Source organism: Crotalus tigris, unplaced genomic scaffold (genome assembly GCF_016545835.1).
Source record: "Crotalus tigris isolate CLP2741 ecotype Arizona unplaced genomic scaffold, ASM1654583v1 scf7180000024451.546054, whole genome shotgun sequence".
NCBI lineage: Eukaryota > Metazoa > Chordata > Lepidosauria > Squamata > Viperidae > Crotalus > Crotalus tigris.
In genome coordinates, this window is record NW_024100620.1 from 37,737 (window position 1) to 51,946 (window position 14,210).

Sequence of the window (14,210 nt, forward strand, 5' to 3'; positions counted from 1 at the left end):
AGGGACTTTGGAGTCCTAGTGGACAATCACTTGACTATGAGCCAGCAGTGTTCAGCAGCAATCAAAAAAGCTAATACAATCCTGGGTTGTATAAAATCAAGGCATAGAATCAAGATCACGCAAAGTATTAGTACCAATTTATAAACCCTAGTAAAACCACAACTGGACAACTGCAGCCAGTTTTGGCCACCATATCACAAAAAAGATGTTGAGAGTTTGGAAAAAATTCAGAGAAGAACAATTAAGATGATCAAAGACCTGGCGACTAAAAGATATGAAGAACGACTGTGGGACTTGAGTTGCTAGTCTAAAGAAAAGAAGAAATAGGGGAGACATGATAGCAATATTCCAGTATGTGAGGGGTTGCCACAAGGAAGAGGAGGTCACATTGTTCATCAGAGCACCAGAGTGAAGGACAGGAAACAATGGTTGGACAGTAATTGATTATTACTGTTTTTTCACATCTGTTCACATATCCCATTATCATTTTAACTGCATCATCTTGTAATATTTTTTTAAAAAATGCAGCTCTTTTGTTAGCAATATTTTCTAGAATCCATTTTGCTTTACTTTCCAGAATATGTGCTATCATCCCTGATTAAACTTTCATGCATATCAATAATGTTTAGAGTTTTTGTAAACCTCTTCTGAATATTTCCAATATTGCTTCTTTAGTTCTACTTTCCAAAGTAAATTAATTTATTTCATTTCATTGCCACCTGACTCCTAAATGATTCTGGGTAGCATATAAACAGAAAATAGTGCATATAAAAAGATCATCACTGACCACACAACCAATCCAACACACTGTAAAAACAAACTCAACAGGACTCCACAATGTCCTGATCCCAAGGCGTGGGAGAACAACCAAGTTTAATGACTTTCTGAACATCAATAGCATAAGAGATATATGAATATCTGGAGGATGTCTTTCCAAAGAATAGGTGCCACAACAAAGTATATTTCTTGAAAACCATTAGGTAACACTGTTTATCAATGGGATCCAGAGTGCATTCACTTTGTTTGATCTCACTGGAGATATTTACCTTGCCTTTTATCACATCTGTCTTCACATAAATTTTTACCTTGGTTTTATATAATTGTCTTAAATAAAACTTTTGTCTTCCTGTTCAACTGTAATCAGTTGCTTAGTTAGAGGTAATTCCTTGCTCTTCTTTAGGTGGACTTTTTTTCCCCCCTCTGTTTCTTTTGTTTGCTTTTTCCATTCCTTCAGCTATTTTCAAATTGACCAATTTAGCTTGACTTAAATTAAATTGCTTCAAACACAGACCTGGCTAAGTGATTACCTGTCATTAGGAAGAAAATGGATGAAATGCTCTTCTCGATTATTTTTAACTTCCTGCTTGCATTTGCTATCATGGACAATAGCACTTTTTTGGATTGACATGAATTATGAGGAGACATTGATTCTAACAATGGCTATATTTTTGCTTTACACATTTGTTCCATCATAAAGTTTTAGGAAATTATTGTTCTTCTCTCTTAGAGTTATGATACAGCTAATTGCAGGGCAATAGAACCTGTTTACCAGTTAGCTACAGAGACAATGGCAGTACTGGGAGCAACAGCTACCTCTCTCTGTTCATCCTCCAATGCACCCAGCTGTGTTTCCTTGCTAACAGATGCCTTCAAGTTTCTTCAAATGACTTCAAGTGTCTGTCTTGGGTTGAAAGTTAATGCCATACAGAAATGTGCCTGGAAGTTTCCTATTTTTGTGAAATAAGTGTCCATTTTTCAAACTTATTCTTGCTTAAGAATTTATTTCATTTTTTTCTTGGTGTTTCTAAGCTTAGTTGTTATTGGGGGCACAATTCTTTTGGTTTTGTTACATGTCTTTCTGTCACTTTTAAGGTTCCCTTGGCGAGCATGGTGGCTCATGTGATTAGGACACTAGGTTGGCAGTTAGTAAGCGTATGTTCAAGACCCAGCTGCTGCTGTGGGGCAGGGTGAGCTCCCATCACTCACTCCGGTTCCTTGACATGAAAGTAGCCCCCACAGATATCCTCCAAGCAGCAGGGAAGTTACCAGCTAATCCTTTCAACCTGGAAGCACCTTAAAAGTTGCCTCCAACAGGAACAGGAACGGTAGCTTCCCTTGTTGCCCACATTTCCCAAGCTGAACCCAGTGGAACTTCAGATTAACTGATATATATGGGAAGGAAATCGATACTAAAAATAGAATAATAATGAAATCCAAGTTCCTTGAAAGTACATCATACTCTATTCCAAAAATTTCACCAAAGTTCTCTTGCCTTTTAAAAGACATTTTGGAAATGAATTGTTTCATTAAAGGGAGGAAGTATTTCTTTCTTTTGCACCGTGATGGTAAAAAAATTTAAGTAGACAAAATCTATTGAGTTGTATCAACAAAATCTACTAGACATTATTCAAGCAAAGTTAAACATTTTGCTGTTCCTGTTGATAAAAATATGGATTTAACCATCAAGCACAGATTGGACCAATATCATTGACAGGCAACCAGTTTCTGCTAGTCATTAGGCAAAGCTTCCTCATGATAAAAAATGTTCAAAGCATGGAATAGTTTTTAATTGTTATGAACGTGCAGAAACTGGATTGACGGATGTTAGAGATTTATAGATGTGGTTAGAAATTCCGAGATTCAGAAGAGAGTTTGTCTAAAATATTGTTTTAGGATCCAATTCCTACAGCATACTATGCTGCAGTATGCCTTACTTGATCTTGGCTTAGTGATGTATGAATTCTGTCCCTATGGTTTTAGTCTAGAGAAAATGACCGTCTATTGCTATTTATTCAAAAGTAGAATCAAACAAACCATGGTTTGGTGCAATGGGTGAATATGATTTATGATCCTATTAACATTATGACTAAAAAGAAATCCAATTATGCTATCATAAGCAAGAATACTTTTTTTAAATTTTCTACTGAATATAAAAATAAAGGCAACCTCTTACTGTACCTTCCATCTTAACTGCTTTACTCATTTTGGTTTTCTCTGTACAATATTTGTTTTTCGTTCGTTTGTTTAACTTTTACCATAACATGAAAGTATCAGTTAAATAAAAATTAAATTTGATTTCTATGCACGAGTAAGATTCTAGCAAAAGAATAACATTAAAATAGAAAACAATTGTAAATTGATTTTTTTCTGATCTATATTTCATCTGTTATTATTCTATAATGGAAAGAACTAAAAGGTTTTCAATCCAATTTTGACTAAAGCACAGAATATGATTTCCAAAACCATAAATCAATATGTTTTCCGACAAACAAGTTCTGAAACTAGAAAAAAATATTGTTATCTTTTATAATTTTTTTGTATTTTCAGATTGCAAGGACATATTCCAGAATAAGGCAATTGAATTAAAATTCTGAATTTAACACTGAATAGCAATTATCACTGTTGCCATTTTAAAAGACAGAATTATAATTAATTGGATCAGAATCTCTTGTAATCTCAAATCAACGCTATCTCCCTGCTTTTGTTTGATGATTTTTTTATGTGGTGTGTATGTGTTTTCAAAATACTTATATGCAGATGTCTTTTGGAAGATCAAAAGTATGATGACTAGTCTTCTATAATGGATCAAGGATGCAATTAGGTATTTAAGCACAGTCTTCCACTGTATTTACATAATATATTCTGAATCACGAATCCAATTAGAACTTAAACAGTTCATGTTAGGGTTGAGACTAGTACAGAAACTCCAGACATTTAGTACTGGAGTTTCTGTACTAGCTTGCATATCATAATTTGTAATATTCCTAAATCTATTTTATCATATCAATATTGTGCTATATTAGTGTATAAAGTATGTAAATCTACACGTGCATGGAAAAATAATTGTTGGGTCTAAGCAACTAATCTGGTTAAAATTCTGCAACTGTCTCAATTTTCCTTACGTACTAAAAGAACAATTTAACAAAGGAATGAAAAATATCATTCCATGGTAGCTTTATATAACACATATTACAGTTGTCCATTCTTGAGCACTTAGCCAAGAAGCTTGTCTCAAGGGTTCCTGCTCTCAGAATGTGCACAAGTACACATTAGATGGAAAGACTTTCCTGGCCACAGTTGCCACTGCTTTGAACAAATTTCAAGTGTTGGATTTCGCCATAAAAGTCCCATGTGATTTGCACTACCTATCAAAGACAAAATGACTAAGGCACCTATTGAATCATAAATAAAGAAATATGACCCTCCTAGCCGTTGATAACTCCATTCAGACTGTCTAGATTTGTATACAGTGACATTCAGCAGTTTGAACTAAAGCTATAATCTTCTATATTTCAAACATGATCTCTTTCACCACACTCTGTTTGCTGTTTAGGCCTTTCACATTATCTAATGCAACAACTCAAATTTATTATAAGGGGACTTTCGGCCCAAGGGCTGAATAGATCCAGGCAGACTTCACTATCCAAGTGATAAGGCCTTAAGCAAGAACTTTTCTGTTTCCTCCAGCCTTATGTACCTCAAAACCTGAACTTTTATTTTTCTGTATAGTCTGCCACACGTAAAGGAAAGTGCTATTTTTTTATGATTGTATAACTGGGTGTCATTCTTCCTCTTCCCTTTGTCCATTTTATACATACAGATGCTTTCCAAGAATTCTGGGACCAATATTGATCTTGTTTCCCCTTCATAAGAATGCATCATCATCCAGCCTTGAATGCAAAGAAACATGCAGTAGCAATGCAAAGTCTTCTGGAAAAAGATGTATTTTCTTCCCCAAGTCCTACCCCATGGCTTTAATTTCGCTCACAAGAGAAATTAGCTACCTTGAAATAGCTGTTAGTAACTGTGTGTGACCCTGACTTGTGCAAAGCACACTAAAGGAAATAGGCCTAGTTGCATAAGGAAATAATTTCTCCTTGAAGCATTAAAACAGCCATGGTCCTCTAGCTAGCAAGTGGCTTCAGAGGAGTTCTCCTATAGCAGGCATGTCAAACTGCCAGCCTGTGGGCCGGATGCGTCACGCCAAAACCGCGCCCACCCCATTGCCAGCAATGGGGGAAAAGTTGCTATACATCGTGCAACATCACGTTACGTTGCAAATTTGACATGCCTGACCTATAGGTATGCAAGTAAGCATTCACAAAGATCATTTCTTTGGGAACTAATTAGGACTATGCAATGCTTTGGATTCAAAAGCAAAAAAAACCCTTCTGCATCTTTTTTCAAGATTGTACAGCTACTTGCTGCTGTGCAATGCTGGGGAAAGAGGCATTTAGTATCAGAAATTGCAGCAGATCAGTATGAATGCCCTTCAAGAATCTCTTGTTACTGAATCCAAAGCACTGCTAACCTATTTAGGTGTTTACATCTTTTGTAACTGGCAATTGCTAATAAAATAAGAAATAAAAACAACAATAGCATCAGCAATGAACGAAAGTTATTTTACAGTCTAAGATGGAGTTTTCATTTTATTTATCAAATTGTAGTGTTTTCTACATTTTTGCACTATATCTAAAGGTCATATCAACAGAGACATTGGTATTATGCAAATGTAATATAAAACTAATAAGAGAAGTCCATTAAAAAACTTTTCTGGACAAAACTCATAATCAATAGACTAATGAAAGGACCTTTTCATTTTTTTTTCAGTTAAGTACTTTGGTGTCCATAAAAAATATCAAAAATTAAAAATACAAATTCTTCTAGAAGCTACAGTATCTTTATTTAAAATATGTTCTTCTTCTGAATCAGTAATAATTCTTTAAACATTACCTCCATGCATTCATCTTGTTGTTCATAGTCAACTTTGTGTCTATTTTCTTCCTATTTGCTCCCTGGGTTGTTACACACAAACTGCCAGATAAGCAAAACTTGGCAACAGTTTTTCCAAGAGATGTTTCAGAGGCCGTAAATCAGACAGAAGTGATGCTATTTTTCTCTTGCTAAGGGAAATGAATTTTCTGTCTCTTTTCCTTTAGAGAGCTGATATAGGCATTTCTGCATTAACTATTACACCAGATCGGGAAAATGTGGTTGATTTTACAACTCGCTACATGGACTACTCAGTGGGAGTCTTGCTACAAAAGGCTGAAAAGACCATGGATATGTTTGCTTGTTTGGCACCATTTGACCTCTCCCTCTGGGCTTGTATAGCTGGCACAGTCCTGCTGGTAGGACTCTTGGTATATCTTCTCAACTGGCTTAATCCTCCACGACTTCAGATGGGATCAATGACCTCAACAACACTCTACAACTCCATGTGGTTTGTGTATGGATCCTTCGTGCAGCAAGGTAAGAAACCTACTGTATATGAATCTCATGATGCACTAGGTAAAATATATCCTCTGAATTAATGTAAGTATATAGTGTATTAATAGTCTAAAAATACACTATGAAGACTGCTAGAAACTGCCATTCTGACAAGAGACATAGTTCACAAGGACATGTCTGGGAAAAGGAAAAGGAGAAACAAGGGAGCAAATTGTGTGAGAAATGCTTGCAATTAATCCTTAAATCCTTCCTGGAAGCGAGGATAGATGAGCTGGAAGAGCTATTGGTCTTCCCATAATAGTAAACAAGAAAGAAAATAGACCACAATAAGAAAAAAGTATAGGAAACATAAAGCAAAATAGTGATCAATAAGCAGGAAACTGCTATAGAAAGAAAAAAGACTAGAAGATAATAAAGAATGAAAACAGCTAGATATCAGAGACAAGTTGCTGCAGATCTGACATCCTTAAAGACAGAAACTGGGTAGTAAAACTCTCTGTGGACTGAAAAAAAATTGAGATCTTAGTCCACAGTAATCACTAGTACTAGATAGGACTCCATCAACTTTCCATCTCTCTTGGCAGGAATTGAACATTTTCTTTTCCCTAGCAGTCTTAAGAGTAGAACAGGAGCAAGCAGCAGCTCTTTGGTCTTCAAAAAAGCCAACAGCTGGAAAGGATATCAGAACAAGACCCTTAAATACCCAGAACAAACAGGAAATAGGAAAAATAAGGTCATGGTGTAATAAAAATAATACCTAGCTAGATATATAGAACAAGGCAAAATTCTAAGGAAAGAAATATGTATAGCAGCAGTTACCTGCAGAAACTGTTAGAGAATGGATCTATATTGAAACTGTATTTGAGCTGCAAAATCCCAGAAACACTACATTGCAGCAAAGAGACATAGGAAACATTAATTCTCCCATATGAAGTTAGCTCACAATTTGGATATTCTGAACTTGCAGCTTCCAGCTAGTACAACAGCTGAAGGATGTGGCCTCTGCACAATTACATCCTGTGTTCCAGTTGCAAAACTTTCTGGATCAGGAACTTTGTGCATGCTCACCCGTGTCCTCATCATCTCATGCTTAGACTACTGCAATTCACTGTCCATTGGGTTGCTGTTGAAGACCACTTAGAAATTTCAAGTGATGTAACATCAGCTGCCGAAGTTGTTATGATCAGATCAAAATTTGTCCATGTACCACTACTACTTTAAGAGCTGCATTAGCTGCTTAGCGTGTTAGCTTTTGAGTGCAATTCCAGATACTGGTTATCACCTTTAAAGCTCTTCATGACTTGACACCCAGATATTTGATCACCTTCTCTGGACTAAATCTTCACAGCCAGTGAAACAAAAGAGTGGGCTTCTGAGAGTGGAACCTGGGGACAGGCTTTCTCATTGAAGTTCTCAATTCTATAGAAAAACTTACCCAATAATCAATTTACATCCATATTATTGGGCTTCCAAAAGGCCATAAAGACCTGGCTCTTCAGGAATGTGTTTAGGGATGTGAAAGTCTAAGCTAAACCTAGATATGGTGCAATCATTAAGCATTCATTGATTGGTATGTATATTTTGGATGTTTTAATCCAGCAATTTGGCATTCAGTAGTGCTTATGGGAACTGATCAGCATAGAAGCTTTAATAAGTAAGCAAATAAAGAATGAGTGAGTGAATGAGTGAGTGAGTGCATGAATGAATGAATTTGCTTTTTCTGATTTTTGTAACTCAGATATCATATACTTGCATTCATTAGAATAGACAAGTAGGCATGGTGTGGAAACAATGAATTGTTGGAGAATAAGAGCAAAATCTAAGTTATATAGAATGGTAGTTCTGTAGGTAGGTCACCCCTTCCCCTATATGTACTTTTGTTCTCCGTTATTCCCTCAATTATGAACCCTTGAAATGAATGTGAAATATATACTATAATATCTTAATATTTTTGTTCCTAATTTTTAACATGTGGTACCAATATAGCCATCAAATGTCCTTCCTCTTTTTCCCTTCCGTAACCAGAAGTTTAATATAGTTATTTCATCAGGCTCTATGACCTTGTTAATTTGAACATACAGAAGAAGAATGAAAGTTACCTGAGACCTTATTCTCCAATGGATTGGTAAAAAGTAATTAAAAGTACATACTGACAACTTTCCCGTGATCTTAAATTCATGGCAAAATTTCCCATCCAATCCATGTCTTTAAAATAAAGATATTTTTTTCAGGCCATAATTTTTTACAATTGAGTGAATGAAAGCAGATTTTCTCTTCAGCTTCTATACATTTGCGGGCTCTGTTAACACATTATTCATAACATGAAGGGGACTCTTTGCTGAGACACAGTTAGAAACCAACCTCTTTGGCCTCAGTCTCAGTAAAGCTTGTATGTCCCGCAGCTGCCTTACTTGACATGCATCTGCCCTCTGCTGACTTGTCTTGCTTCTACTTTACTTCGCTTAAACCTACTAAGTCTTCTCCTGACCTTGTTTCCCCTGTTCTCTCCAGCTTTCAGATTTATGCCCACTATTCCCTTTTTTTAAAAATTTTGGCTTGCATTTAATAACAAATTTCCTTCCTTCCTTCCTGATTTGTCACAAATCAGGCGTGAACAACATGCAAGATTGAGCTCTGAAAATTAGTAAAAAAAATAGAATAAGAAATTCAACTTTTCCTTTTTTTAGTCAATGCAAGTATTTCCCTGCCAAAGATGCCTTATGCTTTCTAATCAAGCAATGTCATTGTTTGTTTCAGTTTCATCACCGATAGAGAGGCATTAATTCAGGTAAAATGTCAAGCATTACAAGTCAACAGAAAGATGCTAACTTATCATTAATCATTAAAAATAAAATTACAGATAATGACTCTGCTTTCCACTCTCCTAATACTGCAGTAATTATCCCCAAATTATAAGAAAATTAGAACATAATATCCAGTATACTCAGTTCTCTTCTGGAAATAAAACTAGAATACCAACATTTGCTCTTTGGAAAACCATCTCTTTAAATAGGTAGTCAATAAACAACAGAGAAGGGATCCATCTATAGACCGGTCAAAATCTCCTGAGCTGGTTTCTGTGTAACAGAGATTCTCATTTATCACTTGCTTGGGATAGCCATTTCTTCTGAATAAGTTGCCTTTTCTAGTGCGTCATAAATAGCCCTTATACCGACTGAGTGAACAGGCATAGACCATTCCAATCACACAAATCACCTGGTATTGTTTATTCACTCACATTAGTCACCTTCTGCTCCTATTCTGCACGTTTGTTCAACTGAGCAACAGAAGGAATATGGCAGAATAATAAGCAGGCAATGGCAATGCTCAAAGAAAGAATTATGTATTAGGTATTATAGCTATATATATCTTTCAAGTGAGGATTCATTTCAATGAAGAGTCTCTATTAAGTGCTGCAGCCACCTACTTTGATCCAGTGGAAAGGAATTGTTCCTGTGTGTGCACAAAAGTTACTTCCATTGAAGTAAAAGGTCTGAACAAGGCTCTCTCTTGACAATTTGCCTTCTCTGTTAAAACACACACACAAAGCTGAATCACAATCTGCACAGGCCTTTTAAATATGCAAAATTAGAAATGTCATTGTTTTGAAAGACATCTTCTGTAGTTTCTCTAAGGGTAATGGTTCTAATATTTTCCATAATTGCTGAACATAAACTCATATTTACAAAAGAAAATTGTGTTTCATTTTTAATATATATTCTATCACATTCCTTTTGAGCCAAGCAGAATTAAGGGAGATGTATCTCCTTCAAACAGCTGAAAGGAGGACAAGCTTTCATTTGGCTGGAAAGAAAAGCACAATAATTTAATGGTGTTCATATTGAAGTATATGAATGTACAGAATGCTTGAATAATTAAGGCACAAGGGCCTTGAATTCAAGTATAGCAGCTCAGGAGATTTATTTATAATGTCAGCCTGCATTTCATATTCAATTTGAATCTAGCAAAATCTGCATGAGCAGAAGCCCAATTGTTTACTACTTTCAGTGAATTCAGAATTAGGATGAGGGGAAATATGGTAATTCCCAGTGACAGATTGACTGGCTACAAAGCTAAGTTCATTCTTCAGCTGCTTTCCATTCTGCAGAAGAAGTATGGGGGTTTATTTGTTTTAGAATAGCTAATCTTCTATGATTAATTGTGATTGGCACATCTTAACCAAGGCAATATGGAAAGTTTTAAATATTGCCATGTTCATTTAAGAAATTACTGTCAACAACTGATTTCAAACATGACACAGTAGTAATTTCAGAACTGTACCTGAATGTACATACACTGAAAAGTAACAAACTATGTCTGATTCTGGTTACTAAAGCACTTTCAACCCCCCTATTGTATTCCATACTATCAATGTATCTAAAATCTGCATCTTCCTTATTTTCTATCAACTGTCATTTCACAGTCCTGCAAACGTATTCTCTCTTGAAAGCAAGAAGTAGCTCATTGAGAGTAAAAATACACATATTTGGATTCAACTAAGGGGGCAGGCTACAGTATTTCAGTTGGAATACCACAACACTGTTTCCACCTGTAACAGATTTTATATTTGCTTCAACCTCCATGTGTTCATGCTACGTGGCAGCTGCTGCATTCCAATGTGTATTTTTGAAACTGAATTTCTAAACCTTTGAAATCCAGTTTTCAATCATATTTTTAGGTAGCCAGTACTGGAGACATTTCAGTTCTGATCAAATGTGCAGGATGAAGGCAGAAAACAAGAGCAAAGAACAGGGCCCTTTGTTTCACTAAGGAAGAAGGTGACAGGAACATTATGCTGGCTGGCTAAATTTTATTTCTAATTGTCAAAAGAATAATTAGGGATTCCATCTTGAGCCAGGGTTGTGCAAGAATAAATAAAAATGAGATTCAGACAGCTGTAAAGAAAGAAAAAATATTTATTCCTTAAAGCAGTGTTTCTCAACCTTGACAATTTTAAGGCATGTGGATTTCAACTCCCAGAATTCCACAGCCAGCATTGCTGGCTGTGGAATTCTGGGAATTGAAGTCCACATGCCTTAAAATTGTCAAGGTTGAGAAACACTGCCTTAAAGTAAAGAGTTTGTCTTTAGGGACAGCTGCAGAGAAATGGGGTATAGTGACACAATTAAATAGGGAAGCTTGCCCTGGGTGTGGAAGTGTCTCTGTGCTGATTCTAGGGTGATACTTGAGGGGCATGGGTATGTGTAGGTACATGTCATCTATGATGCTTATTCTTGTGAAAATGTAGTTCCGTTGGGAGATCTAATTTAATTAACTCTGTGTTTACTGACCTTATCCTTTGCTATGTGGATTAGGTCTGGGTAACTTATTTGGGGGTTTGAGGAAGTTTGAGTAAAAGATTTTCTCCGTTTGCTATTTTTACTTTACTAATTAAGTTTCAGGTTGACTGTCAATTATCTAGTGGAGTTTCTGATTCTCAGTCCGTTGTGGATTCTGTTAATCTTTTAAAGGAAGATGGAAACAGTATAAAGAATAAAATACATTTTTATATAAAACTTCTCACATAACATTTCTCAATCACCTTGTCAGTTCATAGACGGAATTCCAAACGACTAAAACCTACTGCATCCAAATATAAATCAGTAGAAATCAGGCTAATAAGAAAACTGTTTAAAAGCAACTAATAGAGTCATTTCTTAGTGTACTTTTACAATAGTGGTCTGTAAGAACCTCTACTCCAGGGGTGTCAAACTCGCCACATCACATGATGGGTCATGACATATCGTGACTTTGTTCCCATTGCCGGAGCTGGGGTGGGTGTGGCAGTTTGACACCCCTTCTCTACGCCAAGCTGACTTTACAAACAGCCCAATTGCTTGGGTGAATTAATATTCTTGAGTTCAGTCAAGAGGTGATTGGAACAGACAAACCTCTCACTGATTGACAGTAACTGTCTACACATTTTAAAACATAAGAGTCAGCCACCATGTGGCCTTATGTAATGGCCTTTGCTATATACTTCTCCTTAAATTGCCACTTTCAAAGAAGATTGCATTTAAGAGAGATCATTTCCACTTGGCATTATTATCTACTGCAGTGGTTCTCAACCTTTTTAATGCCGCGACCCCCAACCGGTCGTAAGTTAAGGACTACTCAACTGGTGCAGCACCGTTTGCAGAATGGGACTTTTGGCAGGCTCAGCAAGGCAGAGACAGCCTGGACAATTCCTATTGGCTTTTGAAGAAAGCCAATAGAATTAGACTCTATTCAAGAGAGTCTATTCTATTGGCTTTCAAAAGCCAATAGAATAAAAGGGAGTAGCACAGCTAAGGAAAAGGGGGAAAAAATGGCGGACTGCGTTGTTTGGCGACCCCTGTGAAATGGTCGTTTGACCCCAAATGGGGTCCCGACCCACAGGTTGAGAACCACTGATCTACTGAAACACTTTACCTTGACAAAAGGAAAGAATGTTCATCTTATTTCTGTTTCCTTATTATACATGACTATCTTAATTGGTCCATATTTAGTAAGTATGAGAAAGAGTAAATAGCACATGATGTCAAAGTGCATATGTTTGCATTTAAAATTTTTGGTATTAAAAACAAACCCCTACTAGCAAATAGGTTTGCATTGTTCAATAATTTAAACCATCTTAAACACTGAAAATTCTTTAGAAAATCAAAAAATCTAATGCAAAGGAGCTTTTGAGGACTTGGGAGCAGATTTGAATGTTGAGGTCATACTATGTTTTTTCTCCCAAAAGTTTGTCTTCTGAGAATGGTAAATCTCAAAACAGCAAAGAAAACCCATTGGTATACTTGCTTCCTTTTGTTTAATTCTTGGGCTCATTTTTATCTATATTTTTTTTTCAAATAATAGGATAGGATTTATCTGAGACTAGAGGCCAGATTAACAGGGCTGCCTGATTCTTCAGATTTTTTCTCCAAAGCACAGGCATGCATAGGAAGACAAATGTAGGCAACATCTACCTGCAACACCTGAGAGATGTTTGCTAAGATCTTGAAAGTCCTGCCAAGTCACCCCAAGGAAAGGTAGAAATGTTTTTGGTCTTTAGGTGTTTTAAGTGGAGGCTACAGTCATATTGCGGAAAGCTCTAGATCACTTTTGAAGATTTGAGTCTGAAGTATTATGTTGCTGTAATTATGATAAATTGTTGCTTAAACTTTATTAAATTAGATTTTTGGGTGGTGCTTTATTTTGTAACCACATTCCAAATTATTCTGTTTAATTATGAAATCCTTCAAAAAATGGAGTCTTAGGGAAATGTTGCCGGACATTAGGAACTCAGGGCGTACAGTCAGAGTTAAATAAGGTGACCAACTTTTTTACAACAAAAAGGAGGACACAAATAAATTGAAGAAAAAAATATCGTAAATAAAAGAAACATTGTATTTATTGCAATAATAATACAGAATACACTATAATATGATAAATGCATAATAAAAACATTTGTAACAATAACATTTTATATTGTAATTATGCTTACATGCCTGTTAATTATTTAAATGAGTACTTTTCCATTGAATGAATATTTTTTGTCAATGTATCATCTTCTAACAATATATTGGAAATATCTGAACAAGAAATATCCTTCATATTGAATTTTACGGCAAGTGCTGCAGCTAGCGTATCAACATTCAATCTCAATTTCTCACTTGTCCAAAAATCTACATGGCTGGACTGTGTGGGGATGGGCGGCGGAGGCAGGTGTTATGAGCCAGGCGCTCCAGGACAGCCACATAGGTGCGCAGGGTGAGGTGGTGGCAGCGCAGGTCAGCACTGCATAGACCACCAGCTGGCGTGGCCCATGGAAAGTCAATTGCCCACTGCGCCCCCGCCCACACAGCCCCGCCAGCACTGCTGCCCTGCCGTGGAGAGCCGGCCCCACGGCTCGCAAAGCACCAGCCGAGCCGGCTCCAGCCCTGCAGCCTCCCCCCAGCACCACCGCCCACCCTGCGCATCCCCGTAGAGCCGGCCCCGCGGCTCGCAAAGGCAAA

The 14,210-nt window shown here is 36.6% G+C and overlaps 1 protein-coding gene across 1 annotated transcript in view; it reads left to right on the forward strand.

The window, feature by feature from the left end:
• The window catches only part of GRID2 (glutamate ionotropic receptor delta type subunit 2), a gene marked incomplete at its 5' end in the record, with an annotated part of 242,365 nt that overhangs the window by 29,410 nt on the left and 198,745 nt on the right, over window positions 1-14,210 (forward strand). The window contains one exon of the mRNA XM_039332164.1: window positions 5,940-6,252. Within this exon, the coding sequence (XP_039188098.1) occupies window positions 5,940-6,252 (313 nt within the window). The remainder of the gene's footprint in view (window positions 1-5,939; window positions 6,253-14,210) is intronic.